Here is a 24246-nt window from a genome sequence, read left to right on the forward strand (position 1 = left end):
TACCTGAATCGTCCTGCTCTCCCTGAGGCAGCTATTAATTGAATGTGCAAGTTGCTAAGCAGAATACTTGCTATCTCAACATTGGGGAAAACTCTTGGAAACCTAACACAGGGCGAGACTTGCCTGCCATAGTCATCCCTAGGCCTCCCCCACCCTCCAAGACACTCTGTGTTCTGTTTCTTAACCCTTGTTTCCACTCAGCCCTTTACTCCTCCACACGGTTCCTCCACCAGTCCTTTCTCTCCCCCCCCGCCGGTCCCCACAGGCCTCTCCCCACCCCCACCCAGGATCCTCTTACACCTGACTCACACCCCTCCATCCCTCACACCCTCCACCTCCTTACCTTTGAAGATCTCTGGTCCTCATGTTGAAGAAGGAGGGGAGGACACACATCCCTGGGACATATGACTTCAGTTTCAGTTTATTAGATTTCTATACCGCCCTTCTCCTGAAGGACTCAGGGCGGTGCACAGCCATAATAAAACACAGAATCATACAAAAATTAAAACCAGTTAAAAAGAATTAAACAAATTGGCCTTGTCCTTTTAAAACTCATAATTTAAAATATCCCATCGAGGGTCTTATTCGGCCAGGCCAGCCTGTTGAAAAAGCAGGGTCTTTAGGGCCCGGTGGAAGGTTTGGAGGTCGGGGATCGTACGTATCCCAGGGGGTAGTTCATTCCAGAGGGTGGGTGTTCCCACAGAGAAGGCTCTCCCCTGGGGGTTGCCAGCCTACATTGTCTGGCCGACGGCATCCTGAGGAGCCCCTCTCTGTGGGAGCGTGTTGGTTGGTGGGAAACTACTCGCAGCAGAAGGCGGTCCTGTAGGTATCCGGGCCCTAGGCCATGGAGCGCTTTAAAGTGGTAACCAACACCTTGAACTGCACCCGGAAGACCACTGGGAGCCAGTGCAGCTCGTGCAGGAGAGGTGTCACGTAGGTGCGTTGAGTCACACCCATAATCACCCGCGCGGCCGCATTCTGGACCAGTTGGCGCCTCCGGGTGCTCTTCAAGGGAAGCCCCATGTAGAGACCGTTACAGTAGTCCAGGTGGGATGTGACGAGAGCGTGAGTGACTGTGCGTAGAGCGTCCTGGTCCAGAAAGGGATGCAACTGGTACATCAAGCGAACCTGATAGAAAGCCCCCCTGGCCACAGCTGTCATGTGTTCTTCTAAGGACAGCCGTGCGTCCAGGAGGATGCCCAGATTGTGAGCCCTCTCCGAGGGGGGTAAGATTTCACCCCCAATAGCCAGCAATGGAACCAGCTGGCTATACCGGAACGCCAGAAGCCAAAGCCACTCAGTCTTGGAGGGGTTGAGTCTGAGCCTGTTTCTCCCCATCCAGATCCGCACGGCCTCCAGACAGCAAGATATCACGTTAAGGGCATCATTGGGGTGGTCCGGGGTGGAGATATACAGCTGAGTGTCATCAGCGTACAGATGGCACTCCACCCCAAAACCACAGATGATCTCACCCAGTGGCTTCACATAAATGTTGAACAAAAGGGGCGAGCGGACTGACCCTTGCAGCACTCCATACATGAGGCACCTCAAGGTCTATCTCTGTCCCCCTGCCAACACAGACTGCGTACAACCGGAGAGGAAGGAGGAGAACCACCGCACACGGTGCCCCCCACTCCTAACCCCTCCAGCCGGCGCAGCATGATACCATGGTCGATGGTATCAAAAGCCACTGAGAGATCCAATAGGACTAGGACAGAGGAACATCCCCTGTCCCGCACCCTCCAGAGATCATCTACCAAAGCGACCAATGCCGTTTCCGTGCTGTATCCCGGCCTGAAGCCCGACTGGAATGGATCTAGATAGACAGCTTCATCCAGGTACCGGGGAAATTGTTGCGCCACCACACTCTCAACAACCTTCGCCACAAAGCGGAGGTTGGAGACTGGACGATAGTTTGCTAATATCGCTGGGTCCAGAAAAGGCTTCTTGAGGAGGGGCCTCACCACCACCTCTTTAAGGGCAGCGGGGAGGAAATCCTCACTCAACGAAGCGTTTATAATCCTCTGGAGCCAGCCTCGTGTAAACTCCCGGGAGGCCAGCACCAACCAGGAGGGACACGGGTCCAATAAACATGTGGCAGAGCTCAACCTACCCAGAATCCTGTCCACATCCTTGGGAGCCACAGGGTCAAACTCCTCCCAGATAATACTCTCAAGACTCACCCCCGTCACCCCCTCTGGATCTACCCAATCGGAGTTCAAGCCTTCCCGAATCTGAGCGATTTTGTCGTGCAGGAATTGTGCAAAATCCTCAGCCTTCTCCTGCAAGGGGTCCTCCCATGCTCCCGCATGAAGGAGGGAGCAGGTCACCCTAAACAGGGCGGCTGGGCGGTTCTCTGCAGACACAATAAGAACGGAAAAATAATTTGATTTTGCCGCTTTTATCGCCACTAGGTAGGTCTTAATATGAGATCTTATCAGTGTTCAGTCGGATTCGGAGCGGCTGGCCCTCCAATCACTCTCCAGGCGTCTTTTCCGGCGCTTCATCTCCCTTAGCTCCTCTGAAAACCAGGGAGCTGGATGGGATCGGCACGGGGTTAGAGGCCGCAAAGGTGCGACTTGATCCAAGGCTCCAGCGGCCGCCTTTTCCCAGGTGGCCACCAGTTCTTCAGTTGAGTCGTGAGCCAGAGCCTCAGAGAATGGCCCAAGCTCCGTCAAGAACCTATCAGGATCCATCAGGCGCCTGGGACGGAACCACCTAGGCGGTTCTGACTCCTTGCGGTGGGGGGAAGCGGTTCGGAAGTCTAGTTGAAGAAGTGAATGTTCTGACCATGACAGGGGTTTGATGACTAGATCCCCTAATTCCAGATCATTCAACCACTGACTAGAGGCAAAAATCAAGTCCAGAGTGTGTTCCCCCCATGTCAGTATGACTGTGTCGTGGAAGCAGCCACCATTTTTAGTGGGCCCTGGATTTGTCCCTGGGCCATGTGGTGGACTTGTGGAAGTGACAAACTTTTGTTTTGCTGCCTTTACAAGAGAAAAAAAAATGTACAGTAGAAAATGTTATTTTTTTAAAAATGCATTACGTTACAATTATCAGTAGCTTTTGACATGTAAAAAACGGGTATTGTCAGTGTTGCTATAAACAATAGGGCAAGGCAAGATGCTCAAATTTGCCTCAAACTGAGATGGGCAGCGATTAAGTTTAATAATAAATGAATTTAATAATAAAAAGGTAACGTAAAGCTCCTTGATGTAAGTGAAGGAGGTGCGTACAAAAGTTGGTTTGGAACTCAACATTAAGAAAACTAAGGTTATGGCACCCAGCCCTCTCAATTCCTGGCAAATAGATGGGGAGGAAATAGAGGTAGTGACAGATTTTATTTTCCTGGGCTCCAAGATCATCGCAGATGGGGACTGCAGCCAAGAAATTAAAAGATGTTTGCTCCTGGGGAGGAAAGCTATGGCAAATCTAGGCAGCATTCTAAAAAGCAGACATCACCCTGCCAAGAAAAGAGCATATAGTCAAGGCTATGGTTTTCCCAGTTTCAATATATGGCTGTGAAAGTTGGACCATAAAGAAAGGTTGAGCTCCAAATAATTGAGGCCCTTGAACTATGGTGCTGGAGAAGACTCCTGTGAGTTCCTTGGACTGCAAGGCGAACAAACCGGTCAGTCCTCGAGGAGATCAACCCTGAATGTTCTTTAGAAGGCCAGATCCTGAAGATGAAACTCAAATACTTTGGCCACCTAATGAGAAGGAGGCATTGAAACGATTTCATTGTTCTCCAGAAGGCTTCCTATCGGCGTTAATCACCACTTGGAAATCCTTGTGGCTCTTAGGAACAGAATCAACAGCAGCCTTAAATTCCAGAATATACTTGTCTTCACACAGCAACTTCTGCAGTTGGCTAACCAGTTCTGGATTAGTGCCTGGGTAGATTCCACGGATGTCCATCTCATTGTCATCATCACTAACAAAGTATATCTTATATTTTCTTAGTGAGCACCTAGAAGCCAAGAGGAACATATGTGCAAAATTTCAGGTTTGTAGGTTTTGCAGTTCTGGAGATTTTGGGATGAGTGAGTGGATTTGCCTTTTGTGTGTGTGTGTGTGTGTGTGTGTGTGTGTGTGTGTGTGTGTGTGCTTAATGAACAGCATACTGTCTCAGTCAATTTGTTTACATAGTAATACTAATTTCCTAATTTCCAGCTCTTTTATCCAGCCATTGATAAAAAAAAGTCCCAAGTTCGAAAATATTCTGTGCCTTCTTTTATCTTCAGTGTTGCTCTGTCCATTTCTGCACAGTCTAATATTTTTTAAATTATATCTTCTTCCGTAGTTGCTTCCTCACTTTTCCAATATTGTGCAATTCTTGCTGCTGTTAAATCATGCCATATCAAATATGCATTTCCTTTATCATATTTTTCTGGTATTATGCCTAACAAAAATGGTTCTGGCTTAAAATCTATATTCATTTTTTTTAACCAAGTATACACTTTTGTCCAAAAGTTGTTTGCTTTTGGGCACATCCACCACAAGTGATAATAGGTGCCCGGTTTTTGATTACATTTCCAACATTTGGTAGACATATTTTTAAACATTTTTGCTAGCCTCGCCGATGGTAGGTGCCACCTATAAAACATTTTATACAAGTTTTCTTTATAAGTGGTTGCCATCGTCAATTTGTAGTTTCTTTCCCAAAGTTTTTGCCAGTTATCTAGTTCTATATTATATCCAAATGTTTTTGCCCATACTATTGTTGTCTCTTTCACCTATTCGTCTTCCATTTTTAGGCTTAATAAAAAATTATATAGTTTCTTAATTAACTTTTCATCTACCATTAACAGTATTTGGTCAAATGTTGTTGGTTCTTTATAAAAGCCATATATCTTAACATCTTTATTGTACCTCAATTGCATTTGCATTTGTGGCCACCACGATAGATCTCTGTTCTTGTAGTTCTTGTTTGGTTTTTAGTTTCCCTTCCGTATCTATATGTTAGAATTTTTTCAAAGTTTACTAGGTTTGGATGAACAAATGCTTCCATTGTTGAAAGCCATTCTGGTATTTTCATATATATTTTCACTTTCACCTTTTCCCATACTAAAAATAGCACATTTCTTACATAGTGATTTTGGAATTATCTATGAATTTTATTCTTATCATACCATAAGAAAGCATGCCATCCTAGTTGCAGATTGTGACCTTCTAAATACAATAATCTTTTATGTCTGAGATTTATTCATTCTTTCACCCATGTTAGTACATGGGTCGTTGGTAATATAATTCAAGGTTGACTCAGCCTTCCATCCTTTTGAGGTAGGTAAAATGAGGACCCGGATTGTGGGGGCAATAAACTGACTTTGTATAAAAAAGAACACCTCTTGGGGGGGGCCCGAAAGCCCTACTAAGCAGGTATGTACAAAAGTATGAAGGCTCTTGCTTAATGCATTGTAAGCCGCCCTGAGTCTCTGGAGAAGGGCGGCATATAAATTGAACCAATAAGTAAGTAAATAAATAAATAATGCCCAATCTGGTAATCCAAATCCTACATTATTTTTAGATTCTTGCAACATTTTCAATCTAATTCTAGCTTTTTTCCCTTGCCATATAAATTTCAAAATTATTATATTTAGCTCATCAAAATACTTTTTCTGTTTTTATAGGAATCGTTTGGAACAAAAAAAGTAGTTTTGGTAGAATATTCATTTTTATAATTGCTATTCTTCCGAACCTAGATAATTGCAAATTCTTCCATTTTACCAAATCATTTTATTTGGTTTAATAGCTTAATATAATTATCTTCTTTTATTATTGCGCATCTTGCTGTTAGATATATTCCCAAATATTTAGCTTTTTTTTATAATAAATTTTTTATTTTATTTTATAGCATACAAACATTCCAATTTCAATTGAACAGTGTATTGGCTGGGTACAAATCATTTTAGAAAATAATAAAGTGTTTACAACAATATTCATTGCATTAATATCAATAATAATAATATATTCATAATATTTGTTTAACCAAGTTAACATATCTTCCATATGCCACTAATACTTCCATATATTTCCCTGTTTCTACCTCCTCCCTCCCTCCCTCCCTCTGTAAGGATTGCCTCTCCTCTCAACTTAAGAAAGTAAAAACTCTTGAAACATAGTATTTCAAAAGGACCCTTTTATTAAGCAGAAGTGACAGCAATGGATTCAAAGCAAAGTCTGAATACCCTTAGGCAAGACAAGTAGGATTAAAGCAGTAGGGAACCCTCCCTTAAGCCAAAATGCAGATTTTAGCCAATACACAAGTGTGAAGATGTTTTCTTTACCACTTGCCCTGAGAACTGGATAAGTATGTATTCACATCGTTTCTCCTTTTTTCTTTAAAGTGAAACAGCCCACATGGCTGTCATAAACATTCCTCAACGTTAAGGGGATCTCAGGGCTCTTTGGCGCCAGGATATAGGTTGTAAAATATCTGTTGACACAGGCAATGCTAGTAAATCGAATCCAAGTCTCTCCCTTCTCTCAATTGAATGGCAGTATCACTTTTAGGGATCTGACACACTCTCTCTCCCCATTAAAGGTAAACCTAAAGGTTCCTTCGCACAACAGAGCTCAGAGCCAATATCATCAGAATAGAATAGAAATGGAAGGGACCTTGGAGGTCTTCTAGTCCAACCTGCTCAAGCAGGGAACTTTATACCATTTCAGAGAACTGACTGTCCAATCTCTTTTTAAAAACCTCCAGGGATGAAGCACCCACAACTTCTGAAGGCAATTGGTTCCACTGGTTAATTGTCCTCACTATTAGGAAGTTTCTCCTCAATTCCAGGTGGCTTCTCTCCTTGATTAGTTTCCGTCCATTGTTTCTTGTCTTGCCTTCTGGGGCTTTGGTAAATAAATTGACCCTCTCCCCTTTGTGGCAGCCCCTCAAATACTGGGATACTGCTGTCATCATCACCACCCCCACCCCCCATATCTTATTAGGTCAGCATTAAAAATTGCATTGTAGGGTGTCCTTCTAAAAAGGTTAGCCTGGTGATCAATTAGCCATGTGGTTTGATGAGCTATTCTATTGTTGGAAGAAACATCCTTCTGGGTTCTGCTCCAAGTGGGGAAAAAGACACTGGAAACATGGAGACTGCTTGGAAAGATGGTTTAATGGTGGACAGGATCACATGGCTTGAGTTCCTGAACAGAAAAGGGCAGATACAGCGAGTTTTTCAGGTTTTATGCTCTCTCTGGCTTTGAACTTCCTGGGGCCCAGAAAGAGAACTCTGATTGGTTGTCAGACTCCCAGGGGGTGGGGGTCTTAGCTAGCCGATGGTCACATGTGCTTCCCAGGTCGCATGTGGTGAGTTTCTGCTGATATTGTGTAGAGAGCTAATCCTATCTTTGTTGGATCTTTGGCAATTCCTACTATGACTCTGCCTGAAGGAGGTAGATCTTTGTTATGTAGAATAGACTGGCCCAAGCCTTAACTTGGCCCATTGACAAAGGGTGGGGGCAGGAAGATGGGAGCTGCTTCAAAACATGCTTATCCCAGGGAAATATAATATTCTGCCTTTTTCATATTTCCTAAAATATTTCACTCTTCCAGGAAAGGGTGGGTGCTAACTTCCTACACTATTTTGCCTTTTGTTTTTTTTACAAATCTTTTTTGGAAACATTTCTACCAAATATAGATTATCACTTCCTCTTTCTTAGACCCCAATTTCTAGGCTGCATACTTTTTCTCTCTGTGTGATCTAATGGAGACTTCCATGCAGGCCAATTTACAGAAGAACATGGCATTTAGCACTTAGCAGATATACAATTTCCTCCTTCAGGAATGAACATGGCATGCTGGGTGCTCTTGGATGCAGCCCTGGCCAGCAGGAGTGAAGCTGGCTCCCCTGGAGACTCTCACCTGACGATGTTGCAATGTCCTAAATCCTTGAGAGCCACATTAAATAAGTCACAAAGAGAGGCTTTGATCTCCGCTGAGACACCACCAGGGAAATTTAATAGTGTAATTCTGTAAAAAAAAAAGTCATTAACTTTTAAGGCTGAGCACATAGCTAATCTTCGCAAGGTTAAGTAGCATCACATCTCACTATTTCACTTGGCTCAGTTGCAAAGGCCGGTTGCTAGAACTCAAAAACGACTTGATAGCTTTAATCAGTGAAAACATCTTGCAGACCCCTTAGGTAGAGACGGCACAAGCCTTTCCTATCTGGAGATGGACGTCACGCGACTCGACTGAGGACCTGGTGGCCGCCTGGGATAGGGCGGCCGCTGGTGCTTTAGATCGGGTCGTGCCTTTGCGGCCTCTGACCCGGCGCCGAATCTGCCCAGCTCCTTGGTTTTCCGAGGAGCTGAGGGGGATGAAACGCCGGAAAAGACGCCTAGAGAGTAGTTGGAGGGCCAGTCGCTCCGAATCTGACCGTACACTAGTGAGGTCTTATATCAAGACCTACTTAGTGGCGATAAAGGCGGCGAAGTGTAATTACTTTTCCGCTCTTATCGCGTCGGCAGAAAATCGCCCAGCTGCCTTGTTTAGGGTGACTCGCTCCCTTCTCCATCTGGGAGCGCGGGAAGACCCCTTGCAAGGTCGTGCTGAGGATTTTGCGCATTATCTGCACGATAAAGTCGCTCAGATTCGGGAAGGCTTGGACTCCGACTGGGTAGGTACAGGCGGGTTGTCCGAGGTCTGTCTTGAGACGGTTATCTGGGATGAGTTTGACCCTGTGACTCCCGAGGACGTGGACAGGATGCTGGGGAGGTTGAACGCAACCACATGTTTATTGGACCCGTGTCCCTCCTGGTTGGTGCTGGCTACCCGGGAGGTTACACGAGGCTGGCTCCAGAGGATTATAAACGCTTCCTTGAGTGAGGGGTTCTTGCCTCCCGCCTTGAAAGAGGCGGTGGTGAGGCCCCTCCTCAAGAAGCCCTCTCTGGACCCAGCTGTTTTAGCAAACTATCGTCCAGTTTCCAACCTTCGCTTTCTGGCGAAGGTTGTTGAGAGTGTGGTTGCGCGACAGCTCCCCCAGTACCTGGAGGAAACCGTCTATCTAGATCCGTTCCAGTCCGGCTTCAGGCCCGGGTACAGCACGGAAACGGCATTGGTCGCGTTGGTTGATGATCTCTGGAGGGCTCGGGACAGAGGTTGTTCCTCTGTTCTGGTCCTATTAGACCTCTCAGCGGCTTTTGATACCATCGACCATGGTATCATGCTGCGCCGGTTGGAGGGGTTGGGAGTGGGAGGCACTGTTTTACGGTGGTTCTCCTCCTATCTCTCCGACAGGTCGCAGTCTGTGTTGGCTGGAGGGCAGAGGTCGACCTCAAGGCACCTGGTTTGTGGGGTGCCACAAGGGTCGGTCCTCTCGCCTCTCCTGTTCAACATTTATGTGAAGCCGCTGGGCGAGATCATCCGTGGTTTTGGGGTGCAGTGCCATCTGTACGCTGATGACACCCAGCTGTACATCTCCACCCCAGACCACCCCAACGATGCCCTTGAAGTGATGTCCCGGTGCCTGGAGGCGGTGCGGGTCTGGATGGGGCGGAACAGGCTCCGACTCAATCCCTCCAAGACTGAGTGGCTGTGGCTGCCGGCGTCCCGATATAGTCAGCTGGTGCCATCGCTGACTATTGGGGGCGAGACATTGGCCCCCACGGAGAGGGTGCGTAACTTGGGTGTCCTCCTGGACGCACGGCTGTCCTTAGAAGAGCATTTGACGGCCGTGGCCAGGGGGGCTTTCTATCAGGTCCGCCTGATACGCCAGTTGCGCCCCTTTCTGGATCGGGACTCCCTATGCACGGTCACTCATGCCCTCGTTACTTCCCGCCTCGACTACTGTAATGCTCTCTACATGGGGCTCCCCTTGAGGAGCACTCGGAGGCTCCAACTGGTGCAGAATGCGGCCGCGCGGGTACTTATGGGGGCGGCGTGGCGCTCCCACGTGACACCTCTCCTGCGCGAGCTGCATTGGCTTCCAGTGGTCTTCCGAGTGCGCTTCAAGGTGTTGGTTCTCATCTTCAAAGCGCTCCATGGCTTAGGACCCAGTTATTTACGAGACCACCTTCTGCCTCCGATAACCTCCCACCGGCCAACACGCTCCCACAGAGAGGGTCTCCTCAGGGTGCCGTCTGTCAGGCAATGTCGGCTGGCGACCCCCCGGGGAAGAGCCTTCTCTGTGGGGGCACCCGCCCTCTGGAATGAGCTGCCCCCAGGGATACGACTAATCCCGGATCTCCGGACCTTCCGCCGGGCCCTGAAGACGTTTTTATTTCAGCAAGCCGGGCTGGGTTAAAAATTTTTAATTGGTGAATTTTATGGGTAACGGGGTTTTAAATTGGTGAAGCCTAAGATAATTTAATTCTGTTTTAATGCATTTTAATATTTGTATTGTGTGTTTTTAATTTTGGCTGTTCACCGCCCCGAGTCCTTCGGGAGAGGGGGCGGTATAAAAATTTAATAAATAAATAAAATAAATAAATAAAGAAGACAATATCTGCCTAGAAAGCAGACAATATAGTAGGCGGGCTCTGTGGTTGATTTTAAAGTGTTAAAACCATCAAGTACTGTATTGCTAGAAAGGATGAGAGGAGAGAAGAAACACAGAGGAACTTCCTCTTCCGGATGACTGATGGGAGGAAGTTGGTGTGCAGAGCGGCTTTTGTGCTCTTCCCAGGGTCGAAGCAGCAGCTGCCAGGTGAGTTGAGGGCAGCAGGTGGGAGGAGAGTCCGGGAGCAACTTGGGCTGGAAGCGGAGAAGCAACTGGGCTGGAGCCTCTCAGCTGCTGCTGCTGCAGGTTCCTTCCCTCCCCAAATGGAAGCCCACCGGTGCTGCAGGCTGTGGAACTGGTGGCTGCAATTTCTGCTGGTGGGAAGCTTGAAAAAGCCTCTTTCAAGTGGAGGTTGATTCTTTGGGAATGGCTATTGAGATTCTCTTGTATCTTGACCCTATCTTCTGGGGTGTTGGGTATTCCTGCCAGCTTGGTGTCATCTCAAATTTGATGAGTTTGGCGAATATAAATCACCAGGACCTGATTCTCAGAACACCAGGGTTCTGAGGGAGCTGGCAGATATTATCTCAGAACCCTTGTACCATATCGTTCAAAAATCCTGGAACGCTGAGGATTGGAAAAGAGCTGATGTAGTTCCCATCTTCAAAAAAGGGGAAAAAACAGAGCCAGGAATCTACAGACCAATCAGCCTAACACTGATACCTGGGAAGATACTGGGAAAAAATAATTTTAAAAAACGGATCTGCGAACATCTAGAAACAAAAAAAGTTTTAGTTAAAAGCCAGCATGGATTTGTTAACAGATCATGCCAATCTTATTTCATTCTTTGACAAAGTGACTAAATTAGTAGACCAGAGAAATGCTGGTTTTTTGTTTTTTTGTTTTTGCTTTAATTTATATGCCGCCCTTCTCCGGAGACTCAGGGCGGCTTACAATGCGTTAAGCAATAGCCTTCATACTTTTGTATATTTATACAAAGTCATCTTATTGCCCCCACAATCTGGGTCCTCATTTCACCTACCTTTAAAAGGATGGAAGGCTGAGTCAACCTTGAGCCTGGTGAGATTTGAACTTGCAGTAATTGCAAGCAGCAGATGTTAATAACAGTGCATTAGTCCACTGTACTACAGGCTCTTGTTAGGGTTAGGGTTAGGGTTAGGCTGTGGCCATGATATATTTATACTTCAGCAAGGCATACAATAAAGTAGACTACAACCTATTTTTTGATACGCTAGAAAAATGTGGGATAGACAACGTCACCAACAGATGCATTTCTAACTGGCTGACAAAATGTACTCAACAAGTTGTCCTTAATGGTACTACATCTACATGGAGGGAGGTGAGCAGTGATATGCCACACGGTTCTGTCTTAGACCCAGTACTCTTCGGTATGTTCAATACATGCCTTAGATGAGGGAATAGAAGGGGAATTCATCTGATTTGCAGATGACACTAAGCTGGCAGGAATAGCCAACACCCCAGAAGACAAGCTCAAGATCCAAAAAGATCTTGACAGAGTTGAACAATGGGCCCTATCCAACAACATGAAATTTAATGTGGAGAAAAGCAAGATTTTATAGGAAAAACCAAAGGACCTTGGACTTCTAATGGACAATCACTTAAATATGAACCAGCAGTATGCAGCAGCCGCCAAAAAAGCTAATACAATTTTTGGTTATGTAAACAGAGGAATAGAATCAAAATCATGTGAATGTTTAGTACTGCTTTATATAAAGCCTTAGTAAGAGCAAACCTGGAATACTTCATCCAGTTTTGGCTATCACATTACAAAAAAGATGCTGAAACTTTGGGGAAAGTACAAAGAAGAGCAACCAAGATGGTTAAAGGCCTGGAGACTAAAACATATCAAGAATGGTTGCAGGATTTGGGTTTGATTAGTCTAGAAAAAAGAAGGACTATGGGTGACATGATAGAGGTATTCTAGTAATTGAAAGGATGGATGGAAACTAATGAAGGAGAGAAGCAACCTGGAACTAAAGCAGGGATGTCAAACTCAATTTCATTGAGGGCCACATCAGGGTTGTGTTTGATGTCGGTGGGTCGGGGGTGTGTGTGGCTACGGGGGGCGTGGCCAACTGAATGTCACACATTGAGGCTCTGTTTTTGGCCATGACGGACTCATGCAGTGCTCTGCCTCCAAAAATAGAGCTGGGGGGGCTGTGTGAGGCCTGCCTGGGCTCCATTTTTGGCCACAACAGCCTCCTGCAGCCCTCTGCCAGTGAAACCGTGGCCCAGGAGGACTGCATGTGGCTTCCCCGAGCTCTGTTTTCTCTGGCTGAAGGTTGCAGGAGGCCGTCGCAGCCGAAAACGGAGCCTGGGAGGGCTGCACACAGCCCTCCCTGAGCTCTGTTTTCACTAGCAGAGGTACTGCAGGCTGGTCCTTTCCTGTTTCTAGACTGGGCTGTGGGCCAGATCTAAGCACCCTGTGGGCCACATCTGGCCCATGGCCCTTGAGTTGGATTAGAAGACTTCCAAATTCCCTTCCAGCTCCATTTTGATTGAGTTCCCCTTCTGTTCCCGCATCTAGATAGTTTCTGAAAATGTTGATCAGTACTGGGTCTAAAATGCAATCCCACTGCATACTTCCCTCCATGTGGGTGTAGTTCCATTGAGGACTACATGTTGAGTACGATTTGTCAGCGAGTTATGAATCCATCTGTGTGGATGGATGTGTCTGTGCCACATTTTTTTTAATATAACAAAAACTTACCATCTACTTTGTCAGATGCTTTTTATTGAAATCTTAAGTATACCATGTGTGCTGCATTTTACTGGTCCACTAATTTAGTCATTTTGTTGAAGAATAGAATAAGATTTCTTTGGCACGATCTGTTTTTAATAAACCCTTCTTGGCTTCTACCGGTAGTTACAACTTTGCTTGCTTCTAGATGTTCTCAGATCTGTTCAGAGGTAGGCTTCAAAAATTTTAGCAACGGATTCTCTGCCCGGTTGCTGGGTGGGCGTGGCCCTGGTGGGTGTGGCCTAGTCAGCCTTCTGCACCATGGTGGGTGGGCATTTTTGCCCTCCCCAGCCTCTGGAGGCTTTTCTTGAGTCTCTGGGAGGGCGAAAACGGCTTCCCCAATGGGCCCATTTCCAGCCTTCACGAACTTCCAATAGCCCATTTTTTGCCCTCCCCAAGCCTCCATGCGTGTCCTGCACTTACTTGCATCCAAAATGGGCCGTGTGGAGACTTCTGGAAGGGGTGGGATAGATGGGGTCAGCCAGGAGTGGGATTTGAGGGTTCTGCGAACCCCCAGCATCCCACCCCTAGATCTGTTGCTTGATTATCTTTTCCAGGGTCTTCCCAGGTATTGATGTCAGGCTGACTGGTTTGCAGTTTCGTAGATCCATTCCTACCCCCCCCCTTTTTTTTTTTTAAAGATGAGAACTTCATCAGCTCTTTCCAGTCCACTGGTAGTTCCAGTGCGCCATAATCTTTGAAAGATATGGTTCAATGGTTCTGAGATCACATCTGCCAGCTGTCACAGAATTCTGGGATATAATCAATCTGGTCCTGGTGATTAAAACTCATATAGAGTGGACAAGTGTTCTCTTAGCATTTTCTTGCCTGTTTTAATTTGTGTACCTAGTCTTATCTTTTACAGTTCTGTTTTTTCTAAGTTGGGCTACTTTTTCTTTTTGCCTGAAGACAGATGTAAACAATGAATTAAGGAGCTCTGCTTTGTCTCTAACGGCTGTCTCTTCCTTGCCAACATCTCCCATTAGTAGACCAATTATTTCTTTGACTTTTTTCTTGTATTTTGCTTTTTAAATTCTTCTTGACATATCTTGCATGTCTTAGTTCATTCTAGCATGAACTTTCCTGACTTCACCTTTGCAGACCTGTTTTTTCTTTACTTCTTCCAGTATCTTCCCAGGTATTGATGTTAGGCTGATTAGTCTGTAGTTTCTTGGGTCTGTGTTTTTCCCTTTTTTGAAGATGGCAACCACATTAGTTCTTTTCCAATCCTCTGGTAGTATCTGGTGCTCTAGGATTTTTTAAAGATAAGGTACAATGGTTCTGAGATAACATTTGCCAGCTCCTTCAAAACTCTGGGATGTAATCCATCAGGTCCTGGTGATTTATATTCCTCAAGGTCAGACAGGTGTTCATTTACCATTTTCTTGCTTATTTTAATTTTTATGTCTACTCTGTCTTTTACAGTTATGTTTTTGATTGGTTGGGCTATAGTTTTTTTTTTTTTTGTATGAAGACTGATGCAAAGAATGACTTAAGCAGCTCTGTTTTCTCTCTATGGTTTCTTACTTCCTTGCCATTTTCTCTCTTTAATGGACTGTTTCCTTGACATTTTTCTTTTTTTTTTATTGCAAAAGTTTTACAATTACATTTTCACCCCATTTCCCCCCCAACCCACCCCAAGCTCCCCAGCCTAACCCTCCCAACCCCCCCCTAACCCTCCCCTCCCCCCCCAGACTTCCACAGAATATACTCCCATCAGAATCCCCTTTATATAAAACTTGAACCCCTCCATCCCCCATATAATTTTTCATCTTCACAAAATTCAAATATTTCTATCTTTATATAATACTGTCAGTGAAAAGCTATTTGATACTTCTTAGTTTGATATTTGTTCTGCACATAATCTATCCACTTTTTCCATTCCCATTCATAAGTCTCTTGTGAGCGATCTTTTAGATATGCTGAAATCTTCGCCATCTCTGCAAAGCTGGCCATCTTCAAAGTCCATTCCTCGATAGTGGGCAAAGCTTCATTTTTCCAGTATTTACCTATCAATAATCTCGCTGCTGTTATCATATACAATATCAATTTTGTTTCATCCAATGTAAAACCCTTAACTATACCCAGTAAAAACAATTGTGGAGAAAATTGAATTTTTTTCTTCAAAACATTCTGCATGACCCACCAAATTTTTATCCAAAAAGCCTTAACTTTCTTACAAGTCCACCAAACATGATAACATGTAGCATCTAAACAATCACATCTCCAACATTTTGGCTGAACATTAGGGTACATACACGACAATTTCTTAGGATCTAAATGCCATCTATAAAACATTTTATAAAAATTTTCCCTCAGATTCTGCGACTGTGTGAATTTAACATTCTGAACCCAAATTTTTTCCCATGTTTCCAACATCACTGGTTCTGCAAAATTTTGTGCCCACTTAATCATACAATCTTTAACCAATTCAGTTTCTGAATCCCTTTCTAACAAAACATTGTAAAGCCTTTTAATATGCATTGGACCTTTCTCTTTTATATGTCTAACCAATTCTTCCTCATGCAACATAATACCAATTTTTTGGTCCTCTTTCCATCTCAATTGAAGTTGATTATACTGTAACCAAGTTAAATTAATCCCTTCGTCCAACAGTGTCTCTAATGTCTTCATTTGCCATCTGCCCGCATCTGTAAAAAGAACCTCTTTATATAACCCCCCCCCCCCGAGTGACATTATATTTGTATTCCACATGATATGACCAAGATCCAGCCATAGTGGTATTTTGTAATCCCATTTGAGTCGGTGCTTCTTCCAAACTCTCATCAAAGAATCTCTAAGTATATGGCTTTTAAATACTTTATCCACTTTGTTTTCATAAAATAAGTAAGCATGCCATCCAAATTCAAGATCAAAACTTTCTATATTCAATATTCCAGTCTTTTTCCTTCCAAACCAATCGCTTGCTTGAGTCAGGGCTGCTGCTTCATAATATAACTGTAGGTTTGGAAGTTTAAGACCTCCCCTTTCTGGAACATCTTGCATAATTTTCAATTTCACTCTCGGTTTTTTCTCGTTCCAGACAAACTTATTCAGTCCACTTTGCCATTCTTTCAATTGTTTATCACTTTTAAGCACCGGAATCATTTGAAACAAAAAAAGAAATCTTGGCAAAATGTTCATCTTAACTGCTGCTATTCTTCCAAGTAAAGACAGCTGCAGTTTTTTCCAAGTCTCCATATCTTTCTGTACATCTTGCCACAATACCTCATAATTATTTTGAAACAGTTTCATATTTGATTCTGCAACCTGAACTCCTAGATATTTAACCTTTGGTACAATCTCAAAACCTGCCCTCCTTTCAAGTTCGTGTTTTCGATCTTGTGTCATATTTTTAACTATCATCTTAGTTTTTTTCTGGTTCAGTCTAAATCCTGATACTGTGCCATAGTCTTTTATAATGTCTTTCATCTGGATTATTGATTCCATCGGCTGTGTTAGGGTAACAACCAGATCATCTGCAAATGCCCTTATTCTGTAGTCCTCTTGCCTTATCACTATACCTTTCAAGATACTCGAGTCCCGTATTGTATTCAACAAGACCTTTGACATTTTTCTTGTTATATATCTTTATATATAAAAGCGAAAACCACTCATGCCGTAATCATGAAACCTCCAAAACCGTAAAGCCTAAAAACTTGAAATTTACCACGTATGTTCCTCTTGGCTTCTAAGTGCTCACTAAGAAAGGATTTTTTGAAATGACCATCAGAGCATTAATATTTCCTATATTAATATTAACATGCTCTGATGCTAAGGAGTTTTACTCCCCCTCCCCACCTGAAAAGAAATCTGTTCGAAATGCAAAAAGCAAGTAGAAGAGAGAAGTTTCACTTTCAGTTTTACTTTCACCGCAGGAAGCAGCTTTAATACAAAACACTTGAGCAAAGCCACGGCCAGGCTCTTTCCTGTCTCCTTCTTGCTCAAACAACAAATTCTGTTTCACTTTCCAAACAGCCCTCTGATGCTAAGGAGTTCTACTCCCCCTCCCCACCTGAAAAGAAATCTGTTCCTCTCTCTGATGCTAAGGAGTTCTACTCCGCTCCTCACCTCAAAAGAAATCTGTTCAAAATGCAAAACACAAGCAGAGGAAAGGAGTTTTACTTTGTTTTACTTTCACAACAGCAAGCAGCTTTACTACAGAACAGTTGAGCTAACCCACACCCAGCCTCCTTCCTGTCTCCTCTTTGCTCACACTGCAAATACTGCTTGAGTTTCCAAACACCCCTCAACTCTCTCACACACTGACAGGTTGCTAGCCAGATGAATACCAATGGATGCTGCGGGCTGGGACATTCTACTCCCCCTTCCCCTCTGTTCCAACTGCCAGTTGCATTATATTAACATACTCTAATGCTACAGAGTTACGCATTCTACATTATGTTTCAGGCTGTAAGTCTCAATTTATCAAGCCCAGGCACATAGTTTCGTAGCGAAGCACAGGCGTCCAGCTAGTACTGTACATATATGTTGAAAGAAACTTGTTTTTGTTATGTTTAACTTTTGTTCCAAGTCTTTGTTCATTCTGAGCCTTTGCTTTCCTGACTTTATCTTTTCAGATTTGGGCTATCTGCTGATATTCTGCCTTAGTTATGTGTCCCTCTTTCCATTTTTTGTACTTCTCCTTTTTGTCTTTCAGTTTATCAGAGAGATCTTTATGCAACCATGCTGGCTTCTTCTTGGAGTTCTGGTTTTTTGTTTTTAGTGATATTGTGTTGGACTGGGCTTATATGATATTTTCCAGTGTTTCCCACGCTCCTTGAGTTGTTTTCGCCTTTAGAATTTTTATCCATGAAATATTGCTTAGGCTCTGAATTTGTTAAAATCAGCTCTTCTAAAGTTTAAGACACTGGTTGGATTATATTCTGTTGCTTGTGTTTGCATTATATTGAATTCCAGTAAGATGTGGAATTCGCCCAAGGTTCTGACAACTTCAACTCCTTCTATCGCTTCTCTATTAGTAAGAATTAGGTCCAGTGTAGTTTTTCCTCTAGTTGTCTCCTCTACCTTTTGGATGAAAAAGTTGTCAGCTAAGTTGGTTGGGAATCTGTTCGATCTCTACTCGCTGTAGAGTTTGTCTCCCAGTTGATACAGTATCAGGGTAGTTAAAGTCTCCCATTACATCTTGATGTTGCCCTCTTGATATAGTTTGTAATTCATGTGTATTGAAAATGACAGATGAGTGTAATTTACAAGATTTTTTACTTCCATGTCTTGCCAATAAGTATGGTATTTCTTGTCCCACCATCCATGTATTAACCAGGTTCAATTGTGCTTAATCCAGCACTTCCTAAGAAATAGCTATTGAGGACCTTTTGGCATCTTTGGTTGCACAGGTAGTCCTCACTTACCACTTCTTCCCTGAGCCTTCAAAGTTACTATGGCACAGTGGAAGCAGACGTGCACCTGGTCTACAGTATTTGTGGTATTTTCTAGCAGTTTTTCAGTGACCGCACATCAGCAGTGAATGTGATTTTGAAGGTGCAGGAATAGTAGTTGCACCAATTCAGGTTCTGCCAATAGTTGCACATTTATGATGGCGGCCACACTCATGATCCCAATTTGTGACTTTCCCAGCTAGCTTCTGACATGGTAAATCAGTGGATATACTGGCAGGAAATTGCAAGCCATGGTGATATCAAATTACCTTTAACAACCCACAGTAATTTGCTTAACAACTACAGAGAAACAGATTTAAGTTGGCCCTGTCATGTGACATCATGCTTAATGATTAAGCTGCTTAGTGACACTGAGTTCCAATTGTGGTAGGTTAAGTGAAGACTACTTGAATTGGAATTTCACCAGAGGGGTTGTAGAAAGTATTTTCTGCTCTTATTTGCAGCTGAGGACTTCCATGAGCAAAAGTGGTGCTTCAAAGCTTGCAGAGGCTTTCGGCATCATTTCATCAGCTAAAGCCCCCACAGCTCTAAATTTAGCTCAGAAGGTTTGACTAACTATTTTGGGACATTTTGTCAGGCTTGAAAGACATAGATTTTCTCCATATATACATGTGTAGATGGGTGTATCTTTATTTCTCTCTATGCATATATCTGCAATTACATAACCTATCCCCAGCACTTCAAGATATATTTGATGATAACACTTTACATTGCTAAGAATTTATGATTGGCCCCAATCAACAACTGAATTTGAATGGATATTTGAATGTGGATCTCAATAGTACTCCATGTGTCAAATGAGTCATCAATAATGTAAGAGATTATTCTAGTATTGGGGCATGTTTGCTTTTTCATTGTAATATTTTTTTTTTGTTTTTTCACCTCATCTCTGTTTTATAAACAATAAAAATTCTACTTTTCTTTGAATCTTACAGACAAAGAGGATGGCAATAAGAGCATTCAGGACAACTGTAAATAACAAGCAACATTGAAAAGGGAAGAAAATTAAGCCAGAAATCAAAATATTTTCCATTTCCTTCAGAAAACCACACAATTTTCCTCCTCCAGCAGCTGTTAGACAAAAAAGAGAAAATTAAGAAAGAATAAGCAGATTATGCAGAACTCAAGGATACGTTATTTGAAAAGTCAAAGGAGAAACTGTATGAGTGTCTAGAATGAAAAGCTTCATTAGAAATTTCAATCTCATGAGACACCAGAGAACTCACACAGAAAAGAAACCCTTTAAATGTCCTGATTGTGGGAAAGTCACAATTCCAGCCTGGTGATACAGGGGAGGACTCATATAGGAGAGAAGTGCTTTGAAAGTCCTGATCGTTGGAAAACTTTCAATTATAATTCCAATTTGGTGATCACCAGAGGAACCATAAAAGAGAAAAACTCATTCAACGTCCTGACTGGGGGAGAAGTTTTAGTCGTAATTCCTGCCTCGTAATACATCAGAAGGTTCACTCCATGGAGAAACCTTATGAGTGTCAAGATTGTGGGAAAGGTTTCATTAGAAATTACAACCTCCTGAGACACAAGACCACGCACACAGGAGAGAAACCCTTTGAATGTCCTATCTGTGGCAAAAGTTTCAGTCAGAATTCCAGTCTGGTCACACACCAGTGGATTCACACAGGAGACAAGCCATATGAATGTCCTGAGTGTGGGAAAGGTTTTAGTCGGAATTCCACCCTTGTGACACACCAGAGAATTCACACAGGAGAGAAACCCTTTGAATGTCCTGATTGTGGGAAAAGTTTTAGTCTGAGTTCCAGCCTGGTGACCCACCAGAGGACTCACACAGGGGAGAAACCCTTTGAGTGTCCTGATTGTGGGAAAAGTTTTAGCCTGAGTTCCAGCCTGGTGAAACACCAGAGGACTCACACAGGAGAGAAACCCTTTAAATGTCCTATTTGTAGGAAAGGTTTTTGTGATAATTCCAGCCTGCTGAAACACCAGAGGACTCACACAGGGGAGAAACCCTTTGAATGTCCTATCTGTGGGAAAAGCTTTAGTGATAATTCCAATCTGGTGACACACCAGGGGACTCACACAGGAGAGAAACCCTTTGAATGCCCTGACTGTGGGAAACGGTACAATCAGAATTCCCACCTGGTGATACACCAGAGGACTCACACAGGAGAGAAACCCTTTGAATGTCCTGACTGTGGGAAACGTTACAGTCGTAATTCCCAACTGGTGATTCACTGGAGGACTCACACAGGAGAGAAACCCTTTGAATGTTCTATCTGTAGGAAAGGTTTTTATTACAATTCCAGCCTGGTGAACCACCAGAGGACTCACACAGGAGAGAAACCCTTTGAATGTCCTATTTGTCGGAAAAGCTTTAGTGATAATTCCAATCTGGTGACACACCAGAGGACTCACACAGGAGAGAAACCCTTTGAATGCCCTGACTGTGGGAAACGTTACAATCAGAATTCCCACCTGGTGATACACCAGAGGACTCACACAGGAGAGAAACCCTTTGAATGTCCTGACTGTGGGAAACGTTACAGTCGTAATTCCCAACTGGTGATACACCGGAGGACTCACACAGGAGAGAAACCTTTTGAATGTCCTATCTGCGGGAAACGTTTTAGTGATAATTCCAGCCTGGTTACACATCAGATGACTTACACAGGAGACAAATCATTTGGATGTCCTGACTGGGAAAAGTTTCATTAAGAATTCCAACCTATTGAAACACCAGTGGACTCACACAGGAGAGAAATGTGAATGTGAATTTGAATGTGCTATCTGTAGGAAGAGTTTCAGTCATTTATTTATTTTATTTATTTATTAATCTTATTTCTATACCGCCCTTCTCCCGAAGGACTCAGGGCGGTGTACAGCCTAATTAAAAACACAAAGCCAGACAAAATTTAAATATAATTAAAATTATTAAATAATAGGCCCAATTTATAAAACCCCAAATTTAAAATCCCATTTAAAACCAATTAAAATCTTTACATTGATAGTCCAGCCTGGCGGAACAACATGGTTTTGAGGCACAGCGAAATACACGGAGATCAGAGATTTTACGAATTTCTGGGGCCAGTTCATTCCAAAGGGCAGGGACTCCCAGAGAGAAGGCCCTCCCCCTGGGTGTCGCCAGCCGGCATAATTTGGCCGATGGCACCCTGAGGAGACCCTCCCTGTGGGAGCGAACTGGCCGGTGGGAGGCTACTGGTGGCAGAAGACGGTCTCGAAGGTATCCAGGTCCAATGCCATGGAGCGCTTTAAAGGTGGTAACCAACACCTTGAATCGCACCCGGAAGACCACTGGGAGCCAGTGCAGCTCACGCAGGAGGGGTGTCACGTGGGCACAACGAGTTGCGCCCATAACCACCCGCGCGGCCGCATTCTGGACCAGTTGGAGCCTCCGGGTGCTTTTCAAGGGGAGCCCCATGTAGAGAGCATTGCAATAGTCTAGTCGAGTGTCAGTGTATTCATGACTGACAGAGACATGGTAACAAGGTCAGCCAATGAATAGGCATAACAACAGATCAGCTAATGGAAACTGAAACAGTTGGAGCCTGGGCGTGGCTTAGCTCTGAAATGAACTAAAACTCTTGCCTATGTTTCTACCTACTTACAATCTCTCCTCTCTACCACATTGGAAAACCTGGTTTTAGTATTGTATATATGCCTTATGTGTTGTTATGTATATAAAGAAGTTAATGAATCCTGCTGAATCATTTACCTGTGTGTGCTTTTTGGATGTCATTGCTGCAAACTCTTTTTTAAAAAAACTTTTAAAAATTTTATTTTAGTACAATAATCCATCTTCCATTAAACAGTGTGTCGTTGGGGTTCAAATGTTGGTGCAATAACAATTAAAATTTACAATCATATTCGTTATTTAATCTATTCTTAGCTTAATACCAATACATTAAATATCTGATACTTTACATCCTCTTCTTAGTTTGCTTAACTCTATTGACTATTTTCTATATTTTACTCATCTATTTTTATTTCTAATTTTTATATTTGTCCTCTAACCATCGATAAAATGTTTTCCGTATCGCATAATAACCAGTTTGTTCTTTCTCTTTAATTGCCAGTGTTAATCTATTCATTTCTGCACATTCTAATATTTTCCTTATCATATTCTCCTCTCTAGGAATCTTCACTTTTCCAATTTTGTGCAAATACAATTCTAGCTGCAGTTATTACATGAATAATCAAATATACATTTTCTTTACTATATGTTTCTGGCAGTATCCCCAACAAAAATATTTCAGGTTTCAAATCAATATGTTGTATCATCGTTTCCAACCATATACATATTTTTGTCCAATTTTTTTTAATCTTCTACACATGCCCATCACATATGATAATATGAGCCGGGTGTCTGATGATATTTCCAACATTTAGCTGATTTATCTTTAAACATCTTCCCCAATCGTGCCAGTGGTAAATGCCATCTGTAGAACATCTTATACAAATTCTCTTTATACGCAGTTGACATTGTTAGTTTGTAATTTCTATCCCATAATTGCTGTCATTTTGCTAGTTCTATCGTATAACCAAATTTTTTTGCCCAGGCTATCATTGTTTCCTTTACTTGTTCTTCTAATTTAATACTCAGTAAATAGCTATATGGTTTTTTTATTATCCTCTCTTCTGTTCCTGTTAGGGGGCGGGGCTGAGTTCACAGCGATATGACGTGCTTCAGGGAACCTCATGGTTGTCAAAATCCCAGCTGCCGGAGTGGCCCAAACTGGGTCTAAATTGTCTCGGAGGGATGATAAACAAGGGGAGCGCACCATCTGTTGATCTCAGGGAGCCCGCAAACTCCCTGATCGATTCAGAGAAAGTCCCTCAAACTGACAGCTGGGAAAGCGGCCATTGCGTGCTGCTATGAAGCTGGGGCAGTCACCGAAAGAGCGAGAAGATGGAAGGAAGGTATGATTGATCTGGGTGGGAAGAAAAATATGCTTTTAGAAGCTTCTGACGATCTGGGATCGGTTGTAGGGGAAAAAAATCCCCAAAAAAGGATTTTTTTCCCCCCTACAACCTCTTCAGCCCAAGGAGTTGTAGGAAAAAAATCCCTTTAAAAGCCTCTGGCAATCCTAGCAGATTTGCCTGATTGTCAGAAGCTTCTAAAAGCATTTTTTTCTGCAACCTCTTCAAGCTTCTGATGATCAGGCAAATCATCTGCGATCGCCAGAGGCTTTTAAAGGGATTTTTTTCCTACAACCTCTTCAGCTGAAGAGGTTGCAAAAAAAAAAAATGCTTTCAGAAGCCTCTGACGATCACAGCTGAGCCGCGCGATCATCAGAGGCTTTTTTTTAACTTTTAAAAGCATTTTTTCACCCGAAGAGGAGGTAGAAAAAATGCTTCTAAAAGTTAAAAAAAATGCCTCTCATGAGGTGGGCAGGATAAGCAAGGGGGAACTGGGCCGGGGACCAGTTCAGGGGTGTGGCCAGCCAATCTTATTGGTTCTCCAAACTACTAAAAATTTTTACTATCGGTTCTTGTGAACCGGTGCGAACCGGGAGCAACCCACCACTGAATCTAGGTATGAAAAAGATGCTAAATTATATGGCTTTTATATGGTGTTGACAGAATTAGATATAGT

At 43.3% G+C, this 24246-nt stretch overlaps 1 protein-coding gene across 1 annotated transcript; it reads left to right on the plus strand.

Moving 5' to 3' along the window:
* Window positions 1-20009: 20009 nt before the first annotated feature.
* On the plus strand, window positions 20010-22352 carry LOC139310052 (zinc finger protein 84-like; the record flags this gene model as incomplete). Its single annotated transcript, XM_070934216.1, has 1 exon — window positions 20010-22352. A coding segment is annotated over one exon (1338 nt), but the record flags the coding sequence as incomplete, so codon positions are not given.
* Window positions 22353-24246: the final 1894 nt, after the last annotated feature.

The sequence above is a fragment of the Pituophis catenifer genome, unplaced genomic scaffold, assembly GCF_029215685.1.
Source record: "Pituophis catenifer annectens isolate HBS135680 unplaced genomic scaffold, rPitCat1.0.hap2 SCAF_2, whole genome shotgun sequence".
Classification (NCBI taxonomy): Eukaryota; Metazoa; Chordata; class Lepidosauria; order Squamata; family Colubridae; genus Pituophis; species Pituophis catenifer.